At 39.7% G+C, this 26570-nt stretch overlaps 1 protein-coding gene across 7 annotated transcripts in view; it reads left to right on the top strand.

Annotated features, from left to right (window-relative positions):
- The window catches only part of APP (amyloid beta precursor protein), a 241096-nt gene extending 239043 nt beyond the window's left edge, over positions 1–2053 (top strand). For all 7 annotated transcript variants that reach the window (XM_017650815.3, XM_017650814.3, XM_017650813.3 and 4 more), the window contains one exon: positions 1094–2053. In XM_017650815.3, coding sequence (XP_017506304.1) covers positions 1094–1195 — 102 coding nt within the window. In that variant the 3' untranslated portion in view covers positions 1196–2053. The remainder of the gene's footprint in view (positions 1–1093) is intronic.
- The last annotated feature ends 24517 nt before the right edge of the window (positions 2054–26570 follow it).

Below are 26570 nucleotides of genomic sequence, written 5' to 3'. Positions count from 1 at the left end.
TTTCATCAGGTGCCAAACAGACAGTATCCCTTGAGGGAAAAACCATCTTCTGTACAGTACATCCTAATCTTTTTACAGAAAATATGCCTCTCCATTTTGGTTAAATTTGTGTCACTTCTCTTCATCTTGCAATGGTTTTACAGAGAAATTTTGTAAAGAATAACAAAACTATGCTTCCATTCACTTAGCAAAGAGTTAAGTACTTCCCCTCCTCTGTTCACTATGAGAGGTACAACAAATACACTAGATCCATATAGAGTCACTCCTCACATTAGAGGGACAAGCACACCTTGCTGAACCTGCAGCGTAAATGCTCCCCCATGGCTCTGTCCTCAGTGACACTGGGCAGGGGTGGGGGCCCAAGTTTACAATTGCTGGCCTGCTTGTAGAGATAAAGCACTATATCAGCAGAGAGGAATTGTTTCTAGACCTTTAGCTGAACACCCTTTATAGTCTTAGCACACAGTGGGGGGAAATATTTTTATGATCTAGAACATGACCTTTCTGTTTTTCCTTTTTTCTTTGCCAAACTAAAATAGCCCCTTGATGTACATAAATCACTATTTTAATTAAAAGATTCTCAGGCCTCTCTTCAACTAGTAAATTTAGTGGAAACAAAATAAGCGTGGAAAAATAATCAGTCTGAATTGAAGTGCCACCCAGTATATTTTGCTGAATCTCTCCATGGTGCGCTTGGATCTTTTTCTAGCTTACTAGCACAATCTCAGGTAAAACAGTCATCGGTGGGGTGGCCTTCCGTCCTTTATTGAGCCAACAGGGAAGAAGAAAAAATGTTCATAAAGCTACATGTGTATTCACTTATTCTTAAATTGGGGAAGCAGCCTATGAGTACTTTCCAAGCCAGAGCAGCGTGGCACGTTTCTGAGCGCCACCTGGTGGCTGGATGGAGCATCTGTGTAGCTCGTGGGCGCGGCTTTCTGCTCTGACCTGTCAGTGTCACGGAGTAAAGAAAAAAAACTGGGTGTTCTGAAGCCTTGCAAAAAAAGAGTACCATGCCCCTTTTTACAGTTCTCCAAATGCACTCTTAACAGATTTATTTTTTCATCTGCTTTTCATTTCCATTGCTTTTCAGGTTGACGCTGCCGTGACCCCAGAGGAGCGTCACCTCTCCAAGATGCAACAGAACGGCTATGAAAACCCAACTTACAAATTCTTTGAGCAGATGCAGAACTAGACCACCGCCACAGCCTCTGAAATTGGACAGCAGAACCATTGCTTCACTACCCATCGGTGTTCATTTATAGAATAACGTGGAAAGAAACAAACCCTTCTGTTTTATTTTTTACTCATCGCCTTTTGACAGCTGTGCTGTAACACAAGTAGATGCCTGAACTTGAATTAATACACAAATCAGTAATGTATTCTCTCTCTTTACATTTTGGTCTCTACACTACATCATTAATGGGTTTTGTGTACTGTAAAGAACTTAGCTGTATCAAACTAGTGCATGAATAGATTCTCTCCTGATTATTTATCATGTAGCCCCTTAGCCAGTTGTATATTATTCTTGTGGTTTGTGACCCAATTAAGTCCTACTTGAAACATGCTTTAAGAATCGATGGGAGATGCTTCATGTGAACGTGGGAGTTTAGCTGCTTCTCTTGCCTAAGTATTCTTTTCCTGATCACTACGCATTTTAAAGTTAAACGTTTTTAAGTATTCCAAATGATTGAGAGAATTTTTTTCCATGATTGCATTTTACTGTACAGATTGCTGCTTCTGCTATATTTGTGATATAGGAATTTTGAGGATACATGTTTATTTCTTTGTGCCTGTTTTATGTGCACACATTAGGCATTGAGAATTGAAACCTTTTCTGTCCATGTCCCTTTGGATTTTTGATAAAGAAAATCCCTGTTCATTGTAAGCACTTTTACAGCAGTGGGGTGGGGAGGGGTGGGGAGTGCTCTGCTGGTCTCAAATTACCAAGAATTCTCCCAAAAAATTTTCTGCAGAATGATCATACAGAATCATTGCTTATGACCATGATAGCTTTCTACACTGTATTAAATAAATAAATTAAATAAAATCACCCTTGGCAAGAGTTTTCTTTGAAGGATGAGTGAGGACATTAAATATTCAAAGTAATTTTGGGTGGGAGAAAAAGGGGCAGATTCAGTTTTCCTTAGCCAGTCTAAACAGTTTATTTCTGATTGCAAAACAAGATGAAAGGGAATGGGAAGGCGTCCAGGAATGAGGAAGGCCTGCCTGGACAAGCTCTTCTCTTAAGATTTGTCTTCAATTTGTACAAAATAATGTTTTCATGTAAATAAATACATTCTTGGAGGAGTGCCATTGAGCCACTGTGAGTGATTCCATGACTGGCAAGAAACCTCATGTAATCTGATGTTGGACATCCACACCTGTTACATCTTAGTTGCAAGTCTGAGTAGGAAATTGGGGCCAACATGGATCTCCCAGTGCTAGTAAAATACTGGACCTCATTCAGTTTTTACTCGGTCCAGAGTAGGTGCTGCCATATCATGGTTCTCAAGGCGATCACTGTCATAGTAAATTCGGGCTGCTGTAATAAAATACCATAGGCTGGATGGCTTCTAAGCAAGTTTCTGCCCAGGATCAGGGTGCCAGCAAGGCTCAGGTGAGGGCTGCTTCCAGGTTGCACGCTTGCCTCCTCACAGGTACAGAACCTCTCTACAAAGGCACTAACCCCATTCATGAGGACCCGTAAAACCTAATCAGCACCTCAAGGCCCCACCTCCTAATACCATCAAATTGGGCATTGGATCTTACCATGAACTGGGTGGCTGTGGGAGGGGTGGGGAGGAGACACAGAGGCATTCCCAAATAAGATATGAAGAGAGAAGTTACAGGAAACGAATTACAACCTGCTGATAGTCACAACTAAAGCAGAGTTTCTGAGCCCTGGCACTACTGATATTCTGTTGCAACAATTCTTTGTTCTGTGGGGGCTCGCTGAGCACTGCGGGATGCTCAGCAGCTTTCCTGGACTCCACCTGTGGGACACCAGGAGCAGTTCTCATCAGAAGTTGTGATGGCCAAAAATGTTTCCAGACAGTGCCAGATGTCCCTAAAGGGCACAAAATCACCCCCACTTGAGAACCCTGAAACCATTCTCACACGGAACTTGCTTTTAATTGCAGAAGCCTATCCAAAGGTGTGAAAACACATTGACCCTGGTGTTCCTGATGTATTGTGCTTGCTACTATCAGTGAACAGGAACATCAGCCTTCACGTTTTACCTTTACATTGCAACCTTTCAAACTGAAACATATACAGAAAGCTAATCAAACTCATTTCATCATGTCACTATGCTGTATGAACCAACACTTAAGACTCCTCTGAGTGTATCCTGTTTTCATGAGAACAAAATAGTCATCTCCCTCGCCCTGTTAAGGGCATGTAGGCCTGACTGCTGTAGGAAGATGCATAGCATGGCAGTTCATATATGTGTATGTTTGCTAGAGTTCCACTTTACCTGACCCAAAGACAGCTGGCTAATGGGGAGATTAGCCCTAACGTAACTACCTTTCCAGTAACACCCATAAAGTGAACCTGGACTTTCTCCCAGGCAGCCTTTATTCACAGTAACTGCAAGCTTTATCTTTGATCATTTCAGAGCTAATGAAAAATTTTAAAGCAAAGATGATAGAATAGATGATAGATTGATAGGTGATAGATATAAATTATGAAAAAGGATAATGCATTATAATCTTGGTTCTCAAACTGAGGTATATTGAAAGGATTCTCCCAATGGTCTGAGGATTAATCAACAGGTAATTTACGCAAGACTGAATGATGTGTTACCAAATAAAACTGTAACAATAGTGATCATCCCAAAAATCAGTGAGATGGTGTGTGAGTTTGGGCTGGCCAACCTGATGTAGTTTTAATTTGTATTTATTTTATAAGCAAAGTTGGATATTTTTTCATGTGCTTGTGCTCAAGTGCCATTTTATATCTCTGAATTTTCTGTTTGTGTCTTCTGTTTTGGGCTTGAATTCTATCAGAATCGCAACCCTTGCTGTCTTGTTTATATTTGCCTTGTAAATCTTTGTCCATCCCTTAATTTTTAACTTTGTCAATCACTACGTTTTAAGTGTGTCTCATATACAGCTATCTTGCCAGTGGGTTTCAGCCCCAGGCAAGTTCACTGTTTTCAATGAGACTGAAAAGTGACAGTGGAACGTTCTTGTGATGAAAAGGTTTATACGCAACTTTATTCCCATGGTGGCAAGTCAATCACTACAATCCCGTCCACTCAGCAAGTCTGCATGCAGCAAACGGTCTCTGCCTCTGGGCCTCTCCGCCCCCGCAGCCATCTCAGTCTCTGTCCTCGGCACTGCAAACACTCCAGCCTCTGCTCTCCTGCAACTGTGCAGCCCAGAGCACTGGGCAGAGCTCTTTACATAGAGTCAGTATGCCCACATGTGTGTAGTGAGCTAGCCAACCAGGGCCAGGTGAGAATCCTGGCCACAGGAACCTTCACTTTATCCACAGCAGCACAGAGTTGGGTTTTTGCTGTATGAGCCAATTTGAAATCTTTTAACAGGCAACTTAGGCCCATTCAGTTTTATTATATGACTATGTTTGCTCTCCATTCGATCATATTCATGCTGTAATTACTGAGTGTATTATATTTTCAGAGTCTACGGGGAAAGGGCTCTTGGCAGTGTGTGTGCGTGTGTGTGTGGTTTACACAAAGCATTGTGTTTCTACTCTAGCAATTACTTTTGTACTAATGATTTTTGTACTCTTAATCCCTTTTTTCTTCACCTTTTACAGTCTTTTCCAAATGGTACCACCTTCACATCAGTTAGTGGTCCTACTCTACTTGCCTCCTGTTCTCTCCCTTGTCCCATTTTTTCAGGTGTATTTTGTTCTACTTTAACCATACATAAATGTTTCCATACTTTTCCTCAACCCCTGACCTACCCTGTTAGTTACCCACAGTAGGATACATGCAACGCTTCCCTTCAGCCCTTTGCTGCCTTTGGCTGGGCCACCTGCACCCTCCAGTGAATTCCTTGGCACAGCATCTGGGGTTCTGACACTTTCAAAGCTGATTTTCTATGACCTTCAGACTGGAAGGGCAGCTTGTCTTTCCAAGTTTCTTGAAAATGCTGCTCCCCTGTTTCCATGCTTTGTAAGTTATTTTTGAGAAATCTGAGACCAATCTACTTTTTTTTCCATGTTTTTTCATTTTTTGCCTGAAGGTCTACGAATCAGTTATTCCTGGTCCATTTTCCAAGGTACCCACCCCCACTCTGTGGCTCATTCAATGTGGAGATGTAGTTCTTTTATTTCTAGTACTTTTTCTTGCATTTGAGTCTCATACTCTGTTCCATTATTTTGATTTTCTTCCTCAGAGACACCACTGTGAACATGGGGCCTCCTTCACCGTTTGCATGTCAACCTCCTTCTCTCTGATCCTTTTTATTTTCTTTACTTCATTTCATTCTCTCCATTGTGTTCCTTCTTTTATTCCTTACCCTTCATTAAGGCTTTATTTGGACCATTTCCCTTGGAGCACCTTGCGATCTGCTCGACATTACTGACAAGTTCCTGTGACTTTCCTCTTACTTCCGTGATACCCGCTCTCATTTCACGTCTTCCCAGTTAGTTTCTTGATTTCTGTACTTATTTCTTGTATTCTGGGTCAGAGTATTTTCTGTATTTGCAAATGCATATTGGGGAATATTTAATTAACCTTGAGAGCTGTGCTACAGTCTTCTTCAACTTTGTGGTGGTTTTATGGGGCGCACTTCCCCAGCAGAGGAACTGATTTACAACTTCTGAGTTTTTATAATCGTTGTCTGTGGAAATGGTCTGCTTTTTTCTGACCTGTTCCTTTCATGGGCAGGGTGCCCAGTCTGGGGCACACTTCATCTGTGCTCCCTTCCAATTCAGGTTCTGTCATGGATAGTGGTGGTAGGGCAGCACGAGGTGTATCTCATTCCTGTTTTGTGAGGAACCTTCGTTTGCCCCTCCTTTTCCTCTCTCCCTTCACTGCCTGTCTCCCAGGAACACCCTCTTCTCCATACCCAGTTCTCCCCATAAGCAGGGGTGCTCTAAGGTGGCCCCTCTCATCCTGCACCCTTTCAAGCACCCTTCTCTGGGGCCATGGCTATAAGCTACAAAATCTCCTGTGTTCATTATTTTTGTATATATTCTTTCACTTTCTGTTTTGAGGGTTTTGCCTGTTTTTCTCCTCAGTGTTTCCTGGTCCCTCCACATCCCCCCACCCTACCCCACCCCCTTTTTTCCAGGATTTTCCAATTACTCTTATTTCTGTCCAACTTTTTTCATTTAGCATAATACCCTCCAGGTCCATCCATGTTGTCGCAAATGGCAGGATTTCATATGTACCACACTTTGTGCATCCGTTGACCTGTTGATGGACGCTTAGATTTGCAAACTTACCTTTGACCACTGCTGCACCTGTCCATTGGTTTGCAGTGGCTGCGGCAGGCCAGCTGTGGGTACTTTGTTGGAATTTGTTTTGCTTTGTTTCCTCTACTTACAGATAATTTGAAGATCACACTTTCTCTTCCTCTTAGTAAAAGCAGATAAGGAGACTTAACCATCATTACAAGGAAATCCCCATTATAGTGTTTTAAAAACTCCAGGTAATTCTAATAGGCAAAGTGGAAAACCATGACTTGTAATTTATTTTACAATAGCTTAAACTTAGACCTTTTTCCTAGTTCCAGGCCAGATGCCTATTTTTTTTAGTAACCCTCGTGAAGACTAAATGCAGCGCGTGCTATTTGTAGAAAACACAGAATGTAGGAAGAAAAGGAGTTCACTCACAGTCCCACCATCCAGAAAGAAGTATTGTTAATACTTTTGCATATATACTTTGAATATGTTAAATCACATGTTTACCTCACTTGTCATTTTTTTTCATATGTTGTGGCCCCTATCCTGTTTTTTTACTTGCTTTAATATATGCATATTCTCATAACACCTAGAAAAATTTTAAGAATCATTTTTAATGATGATAGGAATATTTATTTTATTTTGAAATTTTTTTTTCTATTATAAATAATATTTGGACCTGTCCTCTGTACTCCAGATTCCCTGTTGCCTGCTGATACCTCCATTTGAATGTTTACCAGGTGTCTCACCCTTAATATGTCAGCACTGAACTCTGGATGTCTCGCTTCAGCCTTTCCCTTCTCAATAAATGACAACTCCACGCTTCCACTTACTTGGGCCAAAACTCTTATCTGGGTTACCTATTCATCTTATTTCCTGATCTGCTTTAGGTCTCTGATCCTTAGCCATCATTTTGATGATGTTAGTCCTGAACATGCTGGTTAAAACTAAGCTCCCTTCCTGCCCTTGGCATTTCCTACACCCCTTCCATCCTCGTTTTTCTCCTTGACTCCGTCTCCCCATCTTACTTTTATTTGCTTATTTTTAAGCCCTCCCCTCACTACAATATGAGCTCCATAAAGGCAGGATATTTTTTCATGTCTTGTTCGGTGATGAATCCTTAGTGCCTGCTCAATGATTAATTCTCAGTAAGTATTTGTTGAATGAATGAATGACTGGGTTGCCACAGCTTGGCAGCTAGCACAGAGGAAGGATAGAGGAGGAGAAATGGGAGGAAGACTTACTCAGTTATTATATAAAAATATAGAGAGAACCAACACAGCTTGGTTTTGCTTTCCCAAGATCTAGTCATAGACTAAACAGCTTTAAATATTCTTTTTATGTTGGCTAGGCCTAAGGAAAATGTCCATGCCTATGCAGTTCCATGGTAATTTCCTCCCTGTGGGCCCAGGAGAAATGGGCTGGGAGGGCCTGCCAGAGAAAATAGGCTTCTGATAAGCTTGTGTGGCAAAAAGAAAGCCCTTAAATTGCCTTCACCATTTTGATTCATCCTTCCAAACCAGAGGGCTTTATCCACGGCCAGCAACCTTTTCACGTCAAGTGCAGAGTTCTAACAGTAAGAAAAAGAAAGCAATCGCTTGATGGAAATTACACCTATTACTGAAGAATTTTACTTCAGCTTCAAAATTATGACAAAAGCTTTGGTGAATTGCACTATGAAATATAGATACTTAATAGGACAAGAAAAAATGACAAACGCAGAGAAAGAGAAACTACCTCAGGAGTATTCAACCATAGGCAAATACAGTATGGAATCTTTAATAAGCGCCAGGCACTGAGGAAGCAAAATTGTCTACAAGGAAATCGGCTGAAGAGAGATGAGTTCCTGGAAACTACACCTTGACAATTTCAGTGTTATTTATAATCACATGTCTGGTCTCCCCCGGCTCATTTTAATCATCAGCTACTCATAAAAGCTCTGCATGTGTGGAAGGAGATTCTTCCTCAAGTGGAAAGATAACCCAAAAAACACTGAACTCCCAGCAGAGCCCTCAGCACTGTCCTCTCTCAGTATTCCCCGTCAGAGGCCGCCATGCATACAGGGCCTGGCCAGGGGCTCTTATAAGACTCTTTCAAAATGTTTCTGGCTAAAGATATTGTATCTTTACCTACAAGAGAAGAAGAGTGTATTACACTTGACTTTATGGCTGGTTTTAAAAATGAATGAAGAAGCTTTCTTCAGGTCAAACTACCTATCTTGCTCTAGTAACCAAAATTTTGTCCAAATGTTTAATATCAAAAAAACATTAAAGATGAAGGGCCCTTAGAGATTATCCATATGGATCCCTTTGTTGTGCTGATCAGGAAAGTAAGGCCCAGCGATGTAAGGTGCTTCACCCGCAGATCATGGTGGATGCGAGCAAGGACTCCGCTCAGCCCTTCACTCCTCTCCCCTCCAGCTCCCACTGACACTCGTCTCTTCTTCCGTTAAGACTCCATATTAGAGCTTATAATGACCTCCCTTAATACAAAGTCTTGTCTCCACCAAAACTCCACTCCACGTAGTTTCCCACTGCTGCTACCCACCCCCACCCTGTGCGGACTGCCCGCCAGTGGGATCAGGGAACTTTCCCAACAGCATTTAGGGGGGAATCTCACCAGGAGAGAGGACTCAAGTTGGAGAGGGAGACAGAAAGTTTTGTCTTTTTTCTCCCAAATGCCATGTAGCAAAAAGCACCTGTTGCTTTTCACAATGGTAAATGTATAATGTGTAATTTACAATGGTAAATGGTAAATGTTGCTTTTCACAAGGCCAAATTCATCTTCAATGCAGAGATGTATAAATACATTTATACATTGCCAAGTTGTATAAATACATTTTTTATTGTTTTCAAATTATGTCAGAAAAAGACTAACTTCAAGGTGCTAATAAGGTAGAAATAGAAAACCACCTCTCAATAGGCCACACAGACAAGGGACTGGGGGTAATTATCCTACATTGTCTTGATGCTATGAAATCCCCCCACCCCATTGTAAGTAGCAATGACTGTATGAACATGATTTCCTTGGGTCAAGAGAATGAGTTTATGTTCCCAGCTTTCACTGTGATGTATAAGTGTATGAGATTGTTGAAGGGGCCAAGGAGGCCAGCCTGAGACTGAGAATTTAACTAGAAGTAATAAAAGAAACTTTCTGGTTCTAACAACTTTATTATCTAGAAGGCAAAAATTCAAGAACAAATAGGTAAGGAAAGAAAATACATATCTTGGTGGTATTTTCCCCTTCTTTCCAAAAGAAGGTTAGAGGGAAGATTTTGTTGTCTCAGGTGAAATAGAGCTGCAGGTGCCGCATGGTGTAGCTGCTGTGGGCAGGACACCTTGGCTGTCCCCCCCACCCCCTCCCGTTGCTGAGAGGTGCTTACATTCTTAGGGGTGCCTTTCAGATGTCAACACCGCAAGGCAACTTCTCCACAGTTCCTAGGACAGAAGCAAAACCGCTGCAGCAGACGGCCTGGCACCTCTGCTGATGGGCACCGCCAGGGCAGCACATGACATCACAGAGGAGAAACCATCCGAATTCTCTCACTCAAAGGACGGCTACAGAGGCATTTTCTGTTTCCTGTCCTAGACAGTAGACAAAATTCTAAGATCAGAAAACTTTGAGGAAAAACAAAACAAACACAAAAACAAAAAAAATAAACAGAACACGGATGTTTAATTAAAAAAAAAAAAAAACCCTAGCCATATACAAAAGAATTCAGAATTAAAGTTCCCAACAGTTCAGCCTATTCTGGTGCAAACAGCTCTGACACCAATATTTTCATTAAATCTACAGTTTACTAAACTAATTCCAATGCTGTCACTCTGTCATCCGACTATTCATTTTTTTATTGTTTATGCTAATGAGTTTTGTAGGTAGTGAATTAGTGGCATTTTAATGCCCAGACCAGAGGTAAAAAGGTGAAAATATTCTGATGAAAGTATTGGATGAAAAAGCACCCAGCTGCCTGTAGTTTCAGACACAGAACTCCATGATTTTTTGTTTTACTTTCTGTTGCCTTTGCTGGCTTAACCATTTTGATAATATCCACAGAGACTTTTCCCAAACAATCCAATGTCTCTTGCAGAGTATTTTTCTCTATACCATCCTCCCTAAAATTTCCTAAAATTACAGATATGCCTGGCAAATGTATATGGTTTCCTACACATAAATTTATTTAATTTTCATATGTCAGAGTGGGTTAATTTAAGAGAAAGAAAATAGCATACCGTAAGTCAAAATAATTCTTGGTCAAAGGTGGCAAAGGTTTGCGGGATAGGATGAAGGTCCTTGGCTTGCAGACCAGCCAAAGCTTGGAGAATATTTACTCTGGCTGCCCAGCAGGTGAGTTTCTCTGTCTCAGTGTGATAAAATACTGAATCTTACCCACAACCAGTATAACGTTTCCTGTTATGGAACAAAAGGAAAACTTGGCTGGCATGCATAGCTTTGTTAGGTCCTGTCTTTTCTCTCCCTGTAGCCGACCAGAGTCCTCAGAAAGTGACTGCAAGCAGTGCAAACATCCCCAAAGTTAATGGAATAATTACCTTTCCTCAGCTACCTTTGTGGGGCCCTTTCAGGTTCCATTCGGGTGGGCCAGAGGCTGCTCCTGCCAAACACTCCCCAGGAATTTCTATTCATTCCACTGGCAGGAGGCTCCTTGGATATTTAAGCAAGCTGAACAACAGACCACCATGGGTGTGTCTCTGTGTTTTGGGGAGGGAAGAGGGAAGAGGACCGTAGGTAAAGTAAGTAGAATGATCTTAGAGATGCCACAAGAGATTCTTGTAAGTGAATTTTTTTCAAACTGAATAGGAAATTGATCCTTGAACTTTTCACATTTGGCTTTTTCCTTCATCTACTCAATAAGGAAAATCAAGGCACTTCTGCCCACACACCTCTGTAAACAAGAAAGCTCAACACAAACTCCTCAGGGACTTTCCTTGTACCCCCCAGTGGAGAACATCCAAGGAGGAATGTGTCTATTGTCAGGGAGAATATGAAGCCACTTTTGTGTCTGCCATTGATTTGGGAGACAGCAGGGAGGGAAGGCTGGGACGGACCCCAAACCAACAACCTACTATCAGATACCACACACATTCCCAGCACACACACACAAGCACAGTCACACTCACTCACTCGCAGCAAAACGCAGCCAGAAAAGTACACCAACAAGAACCCATGAGCTAGAAGTATGACCTGTCAAATAAATCTTCTTGGTTTTCTTTTTTTTTAATTAAAAAAAACTGTTTCTCCTTGCCTTCAGTTTGAAAGAGTCACCATATCTAAGCATTATGAAAATCAATTTAACAAATCAGACGCTAGAGTTTGGAAACACTTTTAAATAAGTGTCCAGGCTGAACATATTATCTCCATTTTACATATATATATATATAGTTTTTAAATATAAAGCAATGGTATTAACTGAACTGGGTAAATCTCTTAGAAAGCAGAGAGTATGCACAGGCATGAGATGGAGATTTGGGTCACTAATATGAGGCCTTGACAAGAAGACTCTGCAAGTTCTTAATACCAAAACAATAATATTCTGAACCTTGGGCTAAAATGATGATATTTCGCTTCACGAAGCCCGATGCTATTGAGAAAGGAGAATCCAGCCTAGGGCTGGAGGAGTCCATTCCCCAGGGCTGCCTGTTCTATGTGGACCCATCTCCAGAACCTGGTTTTACCTTTTCTGAAGTAGAGAAGAAGAGATCTAACGAGATGAGAGAGAAAAGTACAGTCATGGCAGCATCAGCTAGGACACACTGTTTTGAATTTGAAACAGTACAGTATTCCTTATTTTGGCAATTGTGTTACAACTGTAAGATGTTAACATTAGGGGAAGCTGAGTGAAGGGTGTGTGCAGTACTCTGTTTTGGTTTTGCCCCTTTTTGTAAGTCTAAAATAACTTCAAAGTAAAAGATTAAAAAACTGTCTTACGTAGTACAGCCTTCTGAAAGAAGTTAGCAGAAATGTGTAAAAGTCCAGAGTCTGTGTGACGTTTTCTCTTTTTAGATGATTATCAGGATAATCCTTATGGCCACTGCCATTATATACAAAAAGTTAAATATTCTCATGGGGACTCAGGATCAAGTTTACATAGTCTATGGCAAGATTACCAGTTTTCTTCACATCACTTTGAAAGGTAAATGACTTTATGGTGAATAAATTTGATACAGTGATAAAAAAAAGTTTCTTTTTCCTGTATTATGGAAATCTGAGGACCAAATTACATGAGGAAACAACTCAGTAACCAAGTATCTTTTAATTATCTTTTCATCTGCATGCTTCCTGCCCTAAAAAACTGCCCTAATGACATCTTTAGGAACCTAAAGATGTGTCTTCTAAACATGACTCTCTTAATTCTCCATAGAGGTTTTAAAGGAAATAAGTTATTGCCAAGGAACACCTCATGGAGTCCCAGTGTGAGTCAGTTTAGATTGAAATGACACAAAACATAAACTACGGAAGAAGCAGTTGATCAAGAACAACGAAATTTACTAGATAACCCAGAGACTGTAAAAGAAAAATTAAATTCACTGTTAGCATGTATTTTATAAGTAGCCTTGTAGGGGGAAATAAATTTGACCAAAAATGGAAAGAAATGGATACCTTTCAGCCTGTACACTTTTTACATGGTCTTTGTAATTCGCTTCTGACCACGCTGCTTACTTTTTACCACCCCCCATTTCCCCTTCAGTGCACTGGTCTGGAGCTGTCTGTCATTAATGTTTACCACGTCTATAACATGGGAATAATGTTAAACAATTTGCATGGAGTACTTCACAACATATACTTTTAAGTTTTCCATACTATTAGTATTTTATCATCTATATTATTATATTTTTATCATTTGATTTTCAAAATAAGAAATTATATTTGTTAAATAATACATTTTGTACTAAAGACTTACAAGGACATAGTGTGTTCCTTGGCATTCTCAGTTTTCTAATTATGAAAATCTTACAACTAACACTAAATACATGTCTGTTGCTCCAAATCATGGCACCAAAAGCCATCTGGGAACAGGAAAAGAGGTGCATGGAGAGGAGAAAGAAACAAAATGTTTATTTTGAAACATCTTCCAAACATCTCCTTGAACAGCAGAGAAATCATTCCCTCTCAGTTCTTATTGTAACACATGTATAGGCAATAAATGAGTGAATGAAATTTCAGAAGATTTGCCACAAGAAGGCTCTCTGACATCTGAAGAGGAAGGGCCAACTGCTTAGTCTTGTCCAAACTTGCAGAAAATTGACTAATGAGCAGGTAACTTGGAGTTAAACCAAAAACCACAGATCTTCTTAGACAACAAGTGTCAGTGGATGGAGAAACTGCCAGTCAGGCAAATGTTCACAAAATTAGTTTTTAGCCATTAGAATATTCTGCTCAGTTAACCTTAATCAGATTTGGATCACCAGTATAAAAAAATAAAAAGGAGAAATCAACAATATTTAACACTTATTAAATAAAACTCTGAGATCTTATAATGCTTTTGTGTGATTTGTTCCTTCATTTAACAAATATTCATTGGATGCCTACTCTGTTCCAGATACTGGGCAGAGAGCAGTGAGCAAAACAGACAGAATGCCTGTCCTGCAATTCACACGCTAGCGTCAGCATGGTAAATACCAGTTATCACACAGAAGTTCAGGGAAGTGCCTTAATTTCTTAGTTCATGAACCACTGGTTCATGAAAACTATGAGTGTTCTCCCTTTTTAAAAAAATAAATGAAAAGAAAGAAAAAATTATGAACATAGACATACAGTTTGGTATATCACTCTATCAACTCTTGTTACCAGGCCTGCTGAGATTTCAGAGCTTTTAATCTTGTGTTTTGGAGCCTTTAACCTATACTTCATAGACATTTTAGAACTGGACATGGATAAAAATTGGGCTATATTAGCTAATTCCAGATTATTTCAAAGAACCACTGAGCTGTCTTCTGGAATGTATTGTTTATGTATGACATGTAATGACAGAAACCCACTGGCTTTTGTTTTCTTTGAGTTATATTGTTCAATCTTTGTGTATGGCTCATTGTCTGTGTCTTGGCATAAACTGGGTTAAATTCTATTCTAATACACAAAGTCATGCTTTTTAACAGAAAGCAGCTATGAATTGCACTGAGACAACGCTGGCTCCAGCCAAAAGAAGAAAATGCATCATTAAGTGATTTAGCTCTTAGGAGAGTCATGTTTAGAAGGCATATCTTTAGGCTCCTAAAGATGTCATTTTTAGTATGTGAAATTAGGGCAGGAAGCATACAGATGAAAAGATAATTAAAAGATACTTGGTTACTGAGTTGTTTCCTCATGTAATTTGGTCCTCGGATTTCCATAATACAAGAAAAAGAAACTTTTTTACCACTGTATCAAATTTATTCATCACCACAAAGTCATTTACCTTTTAAAGTGATGTGAAGAAAACTGGTAATCTTGCCATAGATTATGTAATGTGATCCGAGTCAGGTTCCCCTGATGAAAATACAAGTCAATCCTAGATGCCAAGGGGGTGGACAGAGAAGGTGGAGAGGGTAAGGAACACCGAATACTGAGCTGTGAATTTAAACTGGTCTGCAAATCTTCTCTCACTGCAGTCATTGCAAGCATTTGTCATGCTCAACACAAAATAGCACTGAAAAATAGTTAACCACTTCCGTCTCCATTTCTGTGACTTCACTAACATAAAAGCTACCTGGGTCAAGTTTTGAACATAATAAGTAAGGCTTTAGGAAGTGTTGGCTACTCAAAGTGTATCTTTGATATTACATATTGTCTGCATCATAGTGGTCATAAAAATAAAGAAAGAAAAGGAGAAAAATCAGAAGAAAGAAAGGTAAGGAGGAAAGAGGGAGAAAGAATGCTTCCTGATCTTTATGTACTATAAATTAAAATGTTTTCCCTTCTGAGTAAGGAAAGGAAGTGACTGGCCCAATTAAGCTAGTAATTCCATTATTTTTATAAAAATTTTCATTTTAATTTATGATCCCTAAAACCAAAACCAAGTCCTCTCGTGTCGTTTTTTAGAAACTCCCTAACAGTTGATCTCATTATCCTTCTTGACTTTGTTTTTATAGTCCAGTTTCTTTGGCTTGCATGGATCTCTCAACTCAGGAGATTCGTGAGAGACACAATGCCAGACTCTTTTTTTTTCATCAAATTGTGATAATTTAATGACTTCTCATAAATTTATTTTGATCCTGGCCTCCCCGGAAACACAGACTTTTTAAACAATATTTTCATATTTGGAGAAGAACAACAGAGTTTTCAAAATAATAGATTTCTTTCCTTGTCATCCTACCTGAAAGCTATCTTAATTCTCTATAGAGGTTTTAAAGGAAATAAGCAAGTATAAATCACCTGCCTGACTAAACTTAATCTTCACACACTTAGTGGACTATAGGCAATGGTCTTCCCTGATTTATATTGTGCGTTTCCCCTGAAGAGACTGTTGAATAATGAATCAGTGCAACAGAGGCAGAAAGCCCTTGTGCAAACCCTCCCAGTGACCTTTTAAGACTTAACTTTAGGTTTCAGATTCTGTTTCTCTAAAATAGGGAAACTAATTTCCCAGAAGTTTTCTGAGAAAGAGGCAGAGCAGTGTCTGGGCCAGAAGCACCGAACATCTGCTGAGGCCATTAAAGGCAGGAAGCTGAAGATCAAAACGGGTTGCCTGCTCACAGGCTGGAGTCAGGCAGAGCTACTGGGACTCAAAAACGTTAGCTCTTTTCCATGATGTGATTAGTGAAAGACTGTTAAAATTAAAAAAAAGGCTCCATAGTTAATTTAAGGTCAATGTAAATTCCATTTATGGCTTATCACTGTTAATGTAAAATGTAAGTTATGAACTCAGCAAGTATAACATTGTTTTTCAAAATGAAGGTATCCATCTCAATTAAAAATAGGGGGAAAATAAGTCACGGTGGTTGTATTGGTTCAAATCAGATTTCTCAAACAGCACTACTGACATACTGGGCCAGACAGTTCATTGCTGAAGGGGCTGTCCTGTGCTTTGCAGCGTGTTTCACAGTGCCCCTGGCGTCCACTCACCGGATGCTAAAAACGCCCCTTCCTCAGTCATGACAGCCACAAATGTCTCCAGACATTGGAAAATGCCCCGTGAAACGCAAAGACCTCCCCAGTTGAAACCATTGGTTTTGGTTTTGTTTTAAAGATAAGGAAGCATTTATGATATTTTAAAAACACCTTTAGTTTTTGTGTGAAACTCTCAAGTCCAAAGTTTTGATGAGTTGACTTGGTTCGTGGATGGCATCTAATACCTCTCATTTGAGGGCCTGTCACTTTAAGAGAGGCTTCAGACTATCTGGGAATATGTGAATTACATTAGGCTTGAATGTTGGAGGGGCAAGGCTGTTCCTTGGGGCAGAAACTTTGTATTTACCATTTATGTTACATACCACCTCCTAGCATGGAGCTAGCACAGTGTACATCAGTAAGTATTTGGATGGATGAAAAGGTACAATAAGAAAGGAATCAACCTAGGGAGAAATGGATTTTCTCTAGTTATCTCTTGGTGTCTATCAGGTCTCATTTCGCTACACCAGGATACTGCAAAAAGCACCCTAGAGTAAATGTGTCAGACTCTAAAAGAAAATACCACTGAGCTCCGAAGTGGTATTTAAAGGAACAGGAACCCACTGTGATATGTTGGGTCCTTGGTTTCCTCTGAAGTTGAGAATTAAATCAGCCAGTGCCCTAGTCTGGGAAAGTCATGCACACCAGTAGGCAAACAAATACACCAAGGTCTAAGAGCTTCCTCCACAACCTGCATTACTCCGTTCCTTCCCTCTACCATTTGGGGACAGAGCTTAAAGAGGGCGAGCAGTAGGTATTACAAAGATACAAACTTCTCAGGAAAAGCTCTCAGCGAAAACTGCACTGGAGGTTCCAGGGCTTCCTGAGGTCTGTAAACACAAATTCCTCTTCCACAGTGGTAATTTAATATGCCATTTTCTATTGTGGTTGGCCATGTTTACCCAAATTACCCTTTCTATGATGCTGAAACTTGACCTTATAGATTTGTTTTTGGAAAATTCTTTTTGTACTCTGAAATCAGTTGGTTTCCAGTTTGAAGAAACCGTCTTCATATTATATAAATAAACAATCTTCTAACAAAATATCCATCTCAGTGGGCTCTGACTTTTCTGAAAGAACAAAGTTGGGGCCTGTGGGAGGCTAGGGCGGGGAATTCCTGAAGTTTCCATTTTGTGGGACTTGTTCTTATTGCCATAGAAATGAGCAGACTATCCCCACCGGTCCCAAGTAGCATGGCCCCTTCATTACTGGGTCTTGCCAGCACTCCATCTCTTCTGTGAAAAAAACAGCTTGTTCACAAAGCTATTCACAGCAGGACTGCTTGGCTCCCACTGACAGATGTCCCATAGGCATCTTCTACTTCCTAGAAATGCCTCTCTTTCTAATTCTGGGGAGAGATTGCTCTGGGCTGTGTTAAATGGCACCCTGTGCTCTGGGAGCTAAGCAAGGAAGAGGAGTTAATCAAACCTTTTAAGGATCCAAACTGAGCACTGACACAGAGATGGCAAAAAGGAAGAAAGCTTTTAGAGCATCGGATATGTAAAGAAAAATAATTTAAACATCTAATGGTGTTGCCTTCCACCTTTGTACAGAGGCCCAGGGCTTCGTGGCCCAGCTCTGTCTCCGGTTCTCTCTGTGCTTTTGCCCCAAGCTCATACATGAGTGCGATCAGGAGACAAGGCCCCGAACCTCAAAGACTTAAAATCCAGATGGGTAGTGGGGAAGAATAAGAAATATGCACAAATTACAACAAAACAAGGCAGAATATGATGGTATGAATGCCCAAATGGCTCTAAGATCTGGTGGACTGAGAAAACATATTCATTTTGTGGGAGTTAAAGAATGACTACATGGCATGTGAAATGGGTCTTGAAGAATGGATTGGATTTGGACAGGAAGAGACGAATGTATAGGGGAGGAAGGGCTGTATTTCCCTTGAGACAGAATATGAGCAAAGGACAAATGTGGGAAAGTGCTAAGGAGTGGGAAAGAAAACAGGAAAAAGTCCATTTTGTACTTGGAGGTTGTATCATCCAGGTCCATTCAGAGAAGAAAAATCACATCAGCTATTTTAACAGAAAGAAGTCAATACAAAGAATAGTTAACTAATATAAAATTCTGAACTAGGAAAGTGAACAGGCAGTGTTATGCTGAGCCTTATTGAAGCCTGAAGCAAAAGAAAATTTGTACACCCCTCTATACATAGCCTTATGTATTTTTTAAATGCTGAACTTTTTCAGAACATTGAAGAGGTTGAAAAAATATTGAAAAATCAAAAAATAGGTGTCTTAAAATTGAGTGTTATTTTAAAAATTTAAATTTTATTTATACCAAAACCTAATTTGTTATAATACTACATCAGCTTAAGATAATCCAAAATTATTCAAGATCACCCCTCAGGTAGGAGAAATGGTCAAACATGGCAATTATCTCAGTTGAAAATGAAATAAGCAAAAAAGTAGATTTAAAAAATACTATTGGTGAGTTTATTGCTAGTAAAGCCAATAGAGCACATTTTCCCTTTTGCCTCAGGCATTAATGTGCCTCAGCATGACACTGGTCTGTAAAATTGTGATATTTTATTCATCATGGTTTTGTTGTATTTAATTTAAAAATTTAAAAAGTACTGCATTAGAATATAATTTACCTAGATTCCTGAGTATTGTGGTGCCCCCTTGAATTTTGTGCCTGAGGTGAGTGCCTTACTGAAATCACCCCTGCCTGTGAGAAGGTAAAATGGGAGCCTGAAGCCGAGGTGAAGAAGGGTTGCAGCCCCACAGGAGCCACCAGCCCAAGGGAAGCACCCAGGAAACAAGGGGAGGAGCAGCTCCTTCTTCCTCCTCCAGCCCTGCAGTCTGCCTGCACCTCCCCGTACAGGTAGAGTCTAACAGGAAGCCTGCAGGCAAAGCAGAAAGGCAGGTTGCAGAGTCCTGGCCCCAGTGTCACAAAGCCAACTACAGAAGGGTGAGTTTGGGGGCAAAGGGTAATAGCCTCTATGACACATGGGTGATTTCCCCTTGGGTGGATCTTAAGGGAAACTATACGTAGGATAATAATAATCATTTTCCAAGCACTGGGCTAAGCTCTTTACAATGTCCTACTGTTAATATATGAAAGTGTCCTAAATCCAAATCTAGCTAAGTCTGACCCCAAAACCTATGCTCTCAACCACTATGCCATAGGTGAAGAAGGAGAAGACATTTCAGGTAAAGGAAACAGAATAAACAAGACAGAACTGAAAAATAATGACATATGATGGAAACTAGGAGTCCAGTGTTAAACAACTAACATTATTGAACACCTATTATGTGCCAGACATCCGTTTTATAAAAATTGTTTTATTTTAAATATTTAGGTGCTCTTTCTATTACCATTTTATAGATGGGGAAACTAAGTCATAGAATATTAATTAAACCTGTTCAGGGTCACTCAACTTATAGACAAAACAACCAGAACAAAAACAAATTTCCATTCCAGAGCCCTTGTTCTTATTCACTAGCCATACTGCCTCCCACAGAACATAAAATAAACGTAATACCAGAGATAAGAAAGTCAGGTCATGGAGGCCATCCTAAATTGCATAGACTTTATTCTTTGTAGGAAGGTGGATTGCTAAAGCATTGTAAACAGCATTTATTTTGTATTTTGGATGGATGACACTGGTGTGAGCCCACTATGGAGGATGGATTTTAAATATACAAACAGGAATGGAGAAATCAATTAGGAAGTCATCATAATGGTTCAATGAGTCATGATCAGAGTTCTGATCCTTGAAAATAGGAAACATATTTAAGAGACTAGAGATATTTTTGACATTAATGATTGGATGTAGATGATGAAGAATAAGGAAGAATAATAGATTACCTGGGGTGGGATTTTTTGGGTAGCCAGTGACACCCACTGATAGAAATAATAGAAAAGGAACAGTCTAGTTAGAAAATAGATCAGTTACATTCAACATTTGACTTTTAGGGAGCTTTGAGCAAAGGTAGAGACAATATCCCTAGCTTCTGAGAAAAATATTCTTGAAAAGAAAGCTTGGAGACAAACACATGGAGGCTTCACAACATGGTCCTAAATAACCAGTGGATCAATGACCAAATAAAAACAGAGATCAAGCAATATATGGAGAAAAATGACAACAATAATTCAACATCGCAAAATCTGTGGGATGAAGTGAAGGCCGTGCTAATAGGAAAGTACACTGCAATACAGGCCAACCTCAGGAAAGAAGAATAATCCCATATAACCAGTCTAAACTCACAATTAATGAAACTAGAAAAAGAAGAAAAAATGAGGCCCAAAGTCAGTAGAAGGAGGGACATAATAAAGATTAGAGCAGAAATAAACAAAACCCAGAAGAATAAAACAATAGAAAGAACCAATGAAAGCAAGAGCTGGTTCTTTGAGAAAATAGGCAAAATAGATAAGCCCCTAGCCAGACTTATCAATAAAAAAAGAGAGTCTACACACATAAACAGAATCAGAAACAAGAAAGGAAAAATCTATGGACACCACAGAAATACAAAGAATTATTAGAGAATACTATGAAAAATTACATGCTAACAAACTGGATAACCTAGAAGAAATGGACAATTTTCTGGAAAAGTACAACCTTCCAAGCCTGACCCAGGAAGAAACAGAAAATCTGAACAGACCAATTATGAGAAATGAAATTGAACTGGTAATCAAAACTAGACCAGATGGCTTCACCACTGAATTTCATCAAACATTTAGTGAAGACTTAATACCCATCATCCTTAAAGTTTTCCAAAGAGTAGAAGAAGAGGGAATACTTCCAAACTCATCCTATGGGCCAGCATCACTTTAATACCAAAACCAGACAAAGACACCACAAAAAAAGAAAATTACAGACCAATATCCCTGATGAACATAGATGCAGAAATACTCAACAAAATACTAGCAAAGTGAGTCCAAAAATACATCAAAAAGATTATCCATCATGATCAAGTAGCATTTATTCCAGGGATGCAAGGATGGTACAACATTCGAAAATCCATCAACATCATTCACCACATAAACAAAAAGAAGGACAAAAACCACATGATCATCTCCATGGATGCTGAAAAAGCACTTGATAAAATCCAACATCCATTCATGATAAGAACTCTCAACAAAATGGATACAAATGTTGAGGGCAAGTACCTCAACATAATACTTAAGAGCAAAAAGCTGAATACTCTTCCTTTAAGATTGGGAACAAGACAAAGGATGCTCACTCTCCACACTTCTATTCAACATAGTTCTGGAGTTCCTAGCCACAGCAATCAGACAACACAAAGAAATACAAGGCATCCAGATTGGCAAGGAAGAAGTTAAACTGTCCCTGTTTGCAGATGACATGATATTATACATAAAAAAACCCTAAAGAATCTACTCCAAAACCACTAGATCTAATATCTGAATTCAGAAAAGTTGCAGAAAACAAAATTAATACATAGAAATCTGTGGCATTCCTATACACTGACAATGAACTAGCAGAGAGAGAAATCAGGAAAACAATTCCATTCACAGCTGCATCAAAAAGAATAAAATACCAAGAATAAACCTAACCAAGGAAGTGAAAGACCTATACTCTGAAAACTACAAGACACTCATGAGAGAAATTAAATAAGATACCAATAAATGGAAACACATCCTGTGCTCAAGGATAGGAAGAATAATATTGTCAAAATGGCCAACCTGCCTAAAGCAATCTATAGATTCAATGCAATTCCTATCAAAATACCAACAGCATTCTTCAACCAACTAGAGAAAATCGTTCTAAAACTCATATGGAATCACAAAGGACCCCGAATAGCCAAAGCAATCCTGAGAAGGAAGAATAAAGCTAGGGGGATTATGCTCCCCAACTTCAAGCTTTACTACAAAGCCACAGTAATGAAGACAATTTGGTACTGGCACAAGAACAGACCCATAGACCAATGGAACAGACTAGAGAGCCCTGATATAAACACAACCATGTATGGTCAATTAATATATGATAAAGGAGCCATGGACATACAATGGGGAGATTACAGTCTCTTCAACAGCTGGTGTTGGCAAAACTAGACAGCTCCATGCAAGAGAATGAAACTGGATTATTATTTAACCCCATACACAAAAGTAAACTCGAAATGGATCAAAGACCTGAATGTAAGTCATGAAACCATAAAACTCTTAGAAGACAACATAGGCAAAAATCTCCTGAATAAGCATAAGCAACTTCTTCCTGAACACATCTCCTCGAGCAAGGGAAACAAAAGCAAAAATGAACTCATGGGTCTACATCAAACTAAAAAGTTTCTGTATGGCAAAAGACACCATCAACAGAACAAAAATCCTACAGTATGGGAGAATATATTTGTAAATGACATATCCAACAAGGCGTTAACATCCAAAATATATAAAGAACTTACATGCCTCAACACCCAAAAAGCAAATAACCTGATTAACAAATGGGCAGAGGATATGAAGAGACAGTTCTCCAAAGAAGAAATTCAGATGGCCAACAGACACATGAAAAGATGCTCCACATCACTAATCATCAGGGAAATGCAAATTAAAACCACATGAGATATCACCTCACACCATTAAGGATGGCCAGCATCAAAAGACTAAGAACAACAAATGCTGGTGAGGATATGAAGAAAGAAGAATCCTCCTACACTACTGGTGGGAATGTTAGCTAGTTCAACCATTGTGGAAAGCAATATGGAGGTTCCTCAGAAAACTAAAAATTGAAATACCATTTGACCCAGGAATCCCACTCCTTGGAACTTACCCAAAGAATACAACTTCTCAGATTCAAAAAGATATATGCACCCCTATGTTTATCGCAGCACTTTTTACAATAGCCAAGATATGGAAGCAACCTAAGTGTCCATCAGTAGATGAATGGATAAAGAAGATGTGGTACATATACACAATGGAATACTATTCAGTCATAAGAAAGAAGCAAATCCTACCATTTGCAACAACATGGATGGAGCTGGAGGACATAATGCTCAGTGAAATAAGCCAGGCAGACAAAGACAGGTGCCAAATGATTTCCCTCATTTGTGAGTATGACAACGAAGCATAACTGAAGGAACAACATAGCAGCAGACTCACAGACTCTGAGAAGGGGCTAGTGGTTACCAAAGGGGTGGGGTGGGGGAGGTCCAGCGGGGAGGGAGGGAGAAGGGGATTGATGGGTATTATGTTTAGTACACATGGTGTGGAGATCACAGGGAGAACAGTGTAGCACAGAGAAGGCACATAGTGGATCTGTGGCATGTTGCAGCACTGATGGACAGTGACTGCATTGGGGTATGAGTGGGGACTTGATAATATGGGTAAATGTAGTAACCACATTGTTTTTTCATGTGAAACCTTCATAACAGTATATATCAATAATACTTTAATGAAAATTTTTAAAAAAGGAAAAGAAAGCTTGAAATAAAGGCAGCTCTGCTCACAAGATATGTAGAAACATGAGAGGTATGTGAAGATTTGTCTCACAGTAATTAAACGTTTTCACAATTTTCGGGTGACTTCTTAGTTTGGCAAGTGCATGCCACAGGCTTTGGTTTGGCAAGTGCATGCCACAAAAGTTTTAAAAGCATAAAACATAAGGAGAAAGGATTAATGTGGCTTAACAAATACAATGTAGTAATAGCGGAAATAAAGAAGCTAAGTAGCTGAAATTCACTGGGAAATAGAGGGACAAACACAAATACAGATTCCACCAATCAACCTTTCACTGCTTTGGGAAGTGAGAGACAAGGGGCTAAGAGCAGCCGGTGAAACAGATGCCACTTATCTCCAGAGGAAAGAACAAAAGAATTTAGAGGGTGGTGCATTTTCTTGCTGGGCTGACATTTGCAGTTCTGACTGCAGCAGGAAAGTATACCAGAAATTGGAGACCAGTGATTTATATTCTGGCTGCAGATACTGCACAAAGAAGTTGGGAATTAGAAGGGGTTTTAATGAGAGGTAGTAGTCCCACCTTGTATTCGCTCTTCCCTGTCTGAGTTTTTACATATATCATCTTATATGCTTTCAATCAGGCAGAGATCAACACAATAAAAGACTACCAGAGGCTCACAGGGAGCTGAGAGAGAAAGGAAGGTCCCCTCTACTTTGCTGAGAAAGCCACAAACTTGTGCTGGGAATCATGTTGCTAGGCAACCACCAAATTCTTCTATAGGCTTTGGGACTAAATGTTCTTGTTCTCTGGTAGAAAGAAATATCAAATTGAAGGCACAGGACAGAGAAGAGTGATTGGCTTGCTGATGGTGGTGAATTTGCCTTCACTATGAGGGTCACTGGTCATTGGTTTAGCTCCAAGAAAAGTCAGGCATCCAAAGCAGGCCCCACGCATACCACATTTAGGAGGTTTCTTTGAATTTTTTTTAAAGCTTATCTAGACAGATACAAATTTATTTTGTCTTTCAGAAATTATCAACCCATCAGACATAATTATGCACAGCCTCTGGAGAAAGTCGTGTGACAATCAACGTGGAAGTGATACAAGACAAAAAGAGTTCAGCCCCCTTCACGCAGCTCGTGTTTCCATTACAGTAGAGAAAAACAGGAAGAGAGGAACAAAAGGTCAAGGCCCTCTGGGCCATGAATTATTTAAAAAATAAAGAGTGAATATTAAAGCAACTCAAAACTCCTCTACAAACATTAAATTTAGCTCAGTTACATGCTTTCTTTTTCCCAGTAATACTCAGCAGAAGCAACATGTATGCAGGCAAGAAAAAGGGGGACAGTTTTCATGGGTGGTAGATTTACTAACATGGCTATACTGGATAGAAAGAGGGGTGAAATCATTTGAGTGTAGATTCAAAGGACTGATTATGTGATGAATTCAAACATCTAACTGGGTAAGGGAGAAACAAACCAGGAAGTGATAAGGAGAAAGAGAGAGAGTCACTGAAATGCAGGTTTGTTATGGCATGTAGCAAAATTGGTCACAATATTTTGCATCTCTTTCTGTTAAGAGGCAAAATTTATTTTCTCACTCCTGAAGTCTGAGCTAGCATTATGACCTGCTTTAATTCACAAAGCCTGGCAGAATGATATGCAAATGAGTTCCATACCTAGACCTCAAAAACCTTGAATGGCTTCTTGTTTGGTTTTGGAACTCTCCAAACTGTACATAAACAAGCCCAAGCTGGCCTGTGGTTGGAGGAAAGACTGCACGGAGAGAGACTTCAGTCACCACTTAGTCCCTGTCATCCCAGTTGAGACCTTGCACAACCCAGCCAGTTCTAGCCACCCCAACCACTGACCACAGGTGCAGGAGGCAGCATAGCCCTGTGGTCAGCTGAGCTGGCTGAGGATGAAGAAATTCCTAACTGAGCCCAACCCAGATTGTCAATGTAGAGCTGGATAAATGGGTTCCTGTGTTAATCACTAAGTATTGCAATAGTTGGTTATGTAGCAGAAGCTAACTTTTATGTCCTAATAAGAGAAAAGAATTGTTTCCAATTCTTTTTAAGCAAGTGAGTTAAAACGTTGGAGTTGGAGAATACAATGTTCAAACTTGTATGTTCACTGTAATGTTTCTGTTGAAGACAAGATCCACATTGTAACCATTCTTAATCACTTGGCTAAGAAACAGTAGATGAAAATATCTTTCAAAGGGGGAGGTAAAGAAACTTAGAAGTTGGAGTGATAGCTGGCATGTTGGCCTCACCAAGGATGATGATAGGAGTATGATTAGAATAGAAGGTTTGGTGTTAAAAGTGGAAAAATAGTGACCAACCAAAGTGAGAGCAATGTTGGGGTGTATGTGGTAAGAAAGTGAGATGACCACAGGCCAAAGTGGGGCTGGGTTTTGTAAGTGAGCAGAGGAGTAATAGTCTGAGAACATTGGAGCACAAGAGGACACTGACTTGGCACTCTAGCCTGAGGTGTGATGGGGGAATAAATAAATATCCTATACTTGAGCCTGGTGAGGATAAAGCAATATCCTCAGAAGGCACAGTTAATGTTAGGGGAGAGGAAATGAGGGATATGAAGTGGATGAAAAATGACATGGAAGAGATGAAAAAGAGAAGGGGGTGAAGGCAGGAGGGGTTTGAGAGTGTATGTCTGTTGCCCACTGAGATGGAATTTCCAAGGACTAATAAATA

The sequence above is a fragment of the Manis javanica genome, chromosome 3 (genome assembly GCF_040802235.1).
Source record: "Manis javanica isolate MJ-LG chromosome 3, MJ_LKY, whole genome shotgun sequence".
Classification (NCBI taxonomy): Eukaryota; Metazoa; Chordata; class Mammalia; order Pholidota; family Manidae; genus Manis; species Manis javanica.
The sequence above is the reverse complement of the archived record's forward strand: the minus strand, read 5'-3'. Positions and strand labels throughout refer to the sequence as shown.